Source organism: Vulpes vulpes, chromosome 11 (genome assembly GCF_048418805.1).
Source record: "Vulpes vulpes isolate BD-2025 chromosome 11, VulVul3, whole genome shotgun sequence".
Lineage (NCBI taxonomy): Eukaryota > Metazoa > Chordata > Mammalia > Carnivora > Canidae > Vulpes > Vulpes vulpes.
In genome coordinates, this window is record NC_132790.1 from 63705147 (window position 1) to 63711146 (window position 6000).

The 6000-nt window shown below is 42.1% G+C and overlaps 1 protein-coding gene across 4 annotated transcripts in view; it reads left to right on the forward strand.

The window, feature by feature from the left end:
• The window catches only part of OSBPL10 (oxysterol binding protein like 10), a 294626-nt gene extending 289953 nt beyond the window's left edge, over positions 1 to 4673 (forward strand). For all 4 annotated transcript variants that reach the window (XM_072726621.1, XM_026000903.2, XM_072726618.1 and 1 more), the window contains 2 exons: positions 1408 to 1561; positions 3360 to 4673. In XM_072726621.1, coding sequence (XP_072582722.1) covers positions 1408 to 1561; positions 3360 to 3404 — 199 coding nt within the window. In that variant the 3' untranslated portion in view covers positions 3405 to 4673. The remainder of the gene's footprint in view (positions 1 to 1407; positions 1562 to 3359) is intronic.
• The last annotated feature ends 1327 nt before the right edge of the window (positions 4674 to 6000 follow it).

Consider the following 6000-nt stretch of genomic DNA (forward strand, 5'->3'; position numbering starts at 1 on the left):
AAAAGCAGGCTCCCTGGGGGGAGCCCAGTGTGGGACTTGATTCCAAGACCCTGGGATCACACCCTGAGCCAAAGGCAGATGCTCAGCGACTGAGCCACCCAGGCACCCTACTATCTAGCTTTCAATAGAAAATGTTTGCCAACCTATTTTATCTTTGGCCTCTAAACTTGGGACTACTAGCTTTTTTTTTTTTTTTAAAGATTTTATTTATTTATTCATGAGAGAGACACACACACACACAGAGGCCGAGACACGGGCAGAGGGAGAAGCAGGCTCCATGCAGGGAGCCCAACACGGGACTTGATCCCAGGTCTCCAGGATCACACCCTGGGCCAAAGGCAGGTGCTAAACCACTGAGCCACCCGGGCTGCCCGGGACTACTAGCTTATGATGAGGATCCTGCCCTTGAGAGCATCTCCACCTTGAATGTCCTTATGCCCAGTTTTCCCCTCAGCTCTAGATGTGTCTTGAGGATGGGGGTGATGAAAAGCCCATGATTTGACCTCCCCTCACTCTTTCCTTCCCTCTCTTCACTGTTTTGGCCAGTTGGACCTGGCTCCATAGTCCAGTTCCAGAAGTTTCTCCTGCTGTAAATTGGGAACCAAAGCACTATTCTCCCTGGGGCTGTGTATGATGGGACTCAGGACAGGTGTGCAGGCTAGCTTCTAGCAGGAGCTTGACCCTTGTCAGCTGCCGATTCTGACTCTCTTCAGCTGGGGCTGCTTGTTGTACCCACTTTGTTGGCAGTCCTGTCTGCCTTTTCTCAGGTTCATCATGCCAATGCTCAAGGCGTCCTGCAATGAATGAATGAGGCAGAGAAGTAATTTTCCATTTAGATGTGGGCAACATGATGGATCCTGCCACATAAACACACATGCCCATTCCCCCCAGTCTAGAACTCCTAATACCGGGTACCCCTTTGGCTCAGCAGCCATTGTTCATATATATCAGCTTGCTGGTATATGATCCCTGGGCGCATCACCTTACATGGATCTTATTTCTCTCTTTAAAATGAGAATGGTAATATAGCGTCCATACCATTGGGTTGCTGTGATGATGAAGTGAGCTAATATATATAAAATGTTAAAAATATGACATGCATTGTATCTGCTGTTATTTTTGTTTGTGATCATAGTAGTATTAATGCTGCATACTACTGCTATTATTACTAGATTCCACTCCTAGATACTGAGAGAGGTCTGCTACTCAGGATAAGAGGGGGCTGGAAACTTGGGATCTTGTTGGCCCTGGGTTCTAATCCTGGCTCTAGGGGTCTTTGAGGGACCTGGAATGCGCTCCCCCTTCCTAAATGCCTTCCCACCTTGGCTCTGGCCCCCTTGCTAAGAACTGCCCCTGTCAAGCCAGCTAGCCTTGCCTGACCACTCCCTCTCCTCCATTCCTTCCCAGGAACCTCTGGCAGGAAGTGACCAGATACCTGCGGCTGGGGGACATTGATGCTGCCACCGAGCAGAAGCGGCGCCTGGAGGAGAAGCAGCGGGTGGAGGAACGAAAACGGGAGAACCTGCACACGCCATGGCAGCCCAAGTATTTTATCCAGGAGGTAAATCTGCCACCTGTCTTTGGGGACTTGTCCCAAGTGAGGGGCAAGTGGGTTTGTCTTGCAATGCAGCAGTTTGGATGGATTAGGTTGGGGCAGAGAAGGGCCTGAGAAGGTTTGGGGTGGCTTTACTCTGGCTCCAGCTTTGGGCCAGGCTGTCCTTTGGGTGGAAGTGAGTGCCTGACACTTCCTCCCTCACATCTGCCTTCATAACGGCCCAGCAGCCTGACAGGGAGTGCAAGGAATGAATGGGGTGGAGATCTGGATGTTGTCTGACTTAAAAAACAGAAACAAAACCCAAAACACAACCCCTGCTACTTGATCATTAGTAACAAATTAGCCATGAAGCATCTGGAATGAACCAAATGGGATAGACATGCCAGGAAGGACGAGCAGGAGTCCTGTGTGCTCAGTGCTGCTGCTGTCACCCAGAAAAGGGACACTGGAAGGCAGTAGTATCCACCAGTTTGCCCCCACTGAGCAAGTGGGCAAGGTACTCTGTGCCCTGTTGAGGCTCTTAGGCTTTTTTTTTTTTTTTTTTTTTCTTGGCTCTTAGGCTTTTGAAGTTGTTTGTGGAGCAGTTGGGAAGATTTCTGAGAACAGAATTGGAAATGATGGAAGTGTTGACTTAGGGGCAGGAACAGAGTGGCTGCTGTTCTCCCCACAGGCAGGATCTAGGGCTGGGTGATAGAGACTTCAAGGTTGGATTCTGGTTCAGACAGGAAACCTGCTGGGTAGACTGCCATATCAGGCTCTGAGTGAGAACCATGACTGAAGAAAGCCTTGCCTAGGTGAGGTGAATCTGTATTCGCCAGGGTTCTCCAGAGAAATGACAGAAACTGAAGCATTAGATGTAAATATATAGAGATTTATTATGAGAAGTTGGCTCTTGAGATTATGGAGGCAGGAAAGCTCAGGATCTGCCGTTTGCAAGCTGAAGACCTTGGGAAAGCCAGTGGTATAATTCAGTTCAAGTCCAAAGGCCTGAGAACCAGGGAAGCCAGTGGTATAAATGCCAGTCCAAAGAAAGGCAGGAGAAGATGAGCTATCCCAACTCAAGAAGTGAGTTTAAAAAGAAAAGGGAGAGTCAATTCCTCCTTCCTCTACCTTTTTTTTGTGTGTGTGTTCAGGCCCTCAATGGATTGGATAATGCTCTCCCACTCTAGGGAAGAAAATCATCGTGACTGAGGTGCTTCTCTCACCTGGAAACACCCTCACAGACATATTCAGAGAATGTTTAATCTAAGCACCATGGCCAATTGAGTTAACACATAAAATTAACCGTTATAAAATCCTTCAAGGATCCTTTTGTGAGTAGATCTGGTCTCTTTGAGACAACTAGCTTGCCTGGCTTCTGTAAAAAATTGGACATAGAAAAACTCAAAAGACGACAACAACAACAAAAACCCCAGTCTTCTTCCTGGATTTAATAAAACCCAGTATGTTCATAACAGAAAGCTTAGGGTATGTAAAGAATAAAAATCATCCCAATACCAGAGTTGTTACCATTCAATACATTCCCTTCCAGTTAAATCCCAGATTGTGTATACCATTTTGATTCTTGCCTTTTTTTGCTATTTGGTATCATTTCTTATGTGTGCTGATTTGTGACTGCTACCTGCTGAAGAGAGCCATGGTTGGGCACTCCCTGCCAGGCTAGTGGGCTGTAAATCACTGGTTTGGGTAGATTCCTCACAGGCAGGCCTTGCCTTCTCTCTCCTGTCCATTCATTGAACACCCTCTTTTCTCCACTTGCCTAGCTGAGAGGTCTTCATAACATGTCTCCTTCCTTCTCTTACAGGGTGATGGCTGGGTATACTTCAATCCTCTTTGGAAGGCACACTGATGGGGTGGAGGTGCAGAGCTTTCAGAGAGAGCCGTTTTTGTAGGAATTAAAGTGGTACAGTATCAAGTTTCTGCTGGTGTTCACTGAGACCTCTTGATATCATTCAAGAAATGGTACCTGAACGAGAAATGATATACTGTGAAAAATGCACCACCAAAACTACTATAGGATTGAATTTATTCAAGAGCCATTTGGGGCATGTGTGTGTACACAGGTCTGTGTGTGAGCTGTCACTACTGTATGTTCACACACATGCACTATATACACATATACACATGTCTGCTGGGTATTATTACACATGTAAATACTGCACTTACCAAGATTTAAGTGGGTAATTATGAGCTCCTTTTTATCAATGAGGTTTGAAGTTTTCTATTTTTCACTTTGCCAAAAATGTTTTGCACTCACAAAAGTATTCTCATTTAGTCATCTGTCAACAAAGGTGAATTGGCATGGGCCAGTTGATGTCCAATATGGTAGAAAGTGGCTCATTCCTGGTAGAAGTGTAGGTGGCTGTCACTTCACAATTACTGTTGTGATTCCCATCTCCCTACCCACTTTAGCATTTTGTTTGTCCTTACTCAAGAAAAATAAACTATTTCCTGTTGGATGGCGTGTGGGCAAGGAAGCTGTTAAAGGTTTATGCCAGACCCTTCCAAAATGGAGCACCTTGGGAAAACCAGACCTACTGTGGAATCTTGCCCAGAGTCTTTCTCACGTGCAAAGCATTAGTTATACGTTTTTCAGAAGCTGCTTCTTGGACAGTAGAAAACAAGTCAGATGAAGACTTCACTACTTTTGTGATGAAAAGGGCTTTAGAAGTTCAGTATACGCATGCACATACAAAACTGCACCACCACAGCCTCAATTTTGTGTTTAGTTTGGGGAAAGAGAAAAGAATTTCCTGTGGATTTTTTTAAAGTGCACCTCTCTTGTTTGACCCAAACTCAGCAAGGAAACCACTGTGATTAAATGACACACATATAAAGACTGCAACAGCGTTCCATGGTTTCAGTTGAATTTCAGTTCTCAGCCTTTACAAATGAGGTCAAGACATGACTAGAATATAAAGCAAGGAAAAAATGAAGTATTTGATTTTTTGCTCAATGCTTAATTTATTTTTTACTGTGCCACTCAGAATATTTATAAAATCCAGTAGCATGAATGCTTCTCTGTAGTAATAATGATTTTGTGCCTTTTGTCTGCTTTCTTAAGACCAATTGTTCACTTTGTAGATATTAGACAAATATATTTCGATTGAGTACTATACCTATCTGTGTGTCTGTATTTTATTTTTAGGGATTCAAAATTTCAGTTGGAACTAGTGACTCCAAATGAGCTCAGATTTTATCGGTTAGATATTGCTAATTTGATGTGAACAGCAATCACATTCAGATCAAAACATTGTTTTAAACACAATAAAAAAAATCCATCAGATAAATATTATTTATGGAAATTTTGTGACCAGTTCATATGAACATGTAACTCTTATCTAGTGAATGTTCTGGTTTGTAAGAGGTTACTACCAGCCAAAGTCCTAATGTAGGCCTGTTCAGGTTCATAGGAACCATTTTATTTCTGAGAAGGAAAGTAGAATAAATGCTATTTTGGGGGAGAAAATCCTCAACAAGACTGCAAAATAATTACTATGGTGTGTTTCAGATTTTTCCAGTCTTACATTATGCCAGAGCATAAACCATCTGGGAAATTAAAAATGAGCAAAGTTAACTTTCTTTTGTTTTTGGTGGGAGAGAGTTGTTTGCCTTTTTAAAAAATTGTGAAATATATACAGAAGATTTATATAAATTATATTACAGTTCCAAGAGTAAATACTCATGTACCCAGTGCTTGCTTGAGTGAAGACACCCAAATTTGCTAGTATTTGTGTCCCTACAAAATTGTATCCCCCTCCTTAACCATAGGGGTAACACTTCCACTGTCCTGATTCTTGGAGTAATTTTTTTTTTTTTAAATCACCACATAATGCTGTATGTATTTATAAAGAGCATACTTGGTTTTGCCTGTTTGAGCTAACATTTTGTTCACAGGTCAATCTATGTTATGAATTACTCTGTTCACTTTCTTCTTTTTTGCTGAATTCACATTTTGTTTTATTCTTTCATTGTGGCAAAATATGTAAGGAACATAAAATTTACCATTTTTGCAGTTTTTAAGTATACAGTTCAGTGGCATTAAATACATTCCCAGTATTGGGTAACCAGCACAACTATCTATGTCCATAGTTTCCATCTTCTCAGATTCAGATTCCATGCACATTAAACAACGATTCCACATTCCTACCTCCCATCTCTGCAACCATTAACAACTACCATTTTACTTTGTTTTTATTAATTTGATTACTGTAAGTACCTCATGTAAGTGGGATCATTCTATATATATCCTTTTGTGTCTGGCTTATTTTACTTGCCATAAAATGTTCCCCAAGTTCATCAGAATTTCCCCTTTTTTAAGGTTGAATAATATTTATCATATGTAAATATACCATATTTTGTTCATCTCTTTACCTATATACATGAACATTTGGGTCATTTACATCTTTTGGCTACTGTGAATACTGCTGAGTGCAAAATATCTG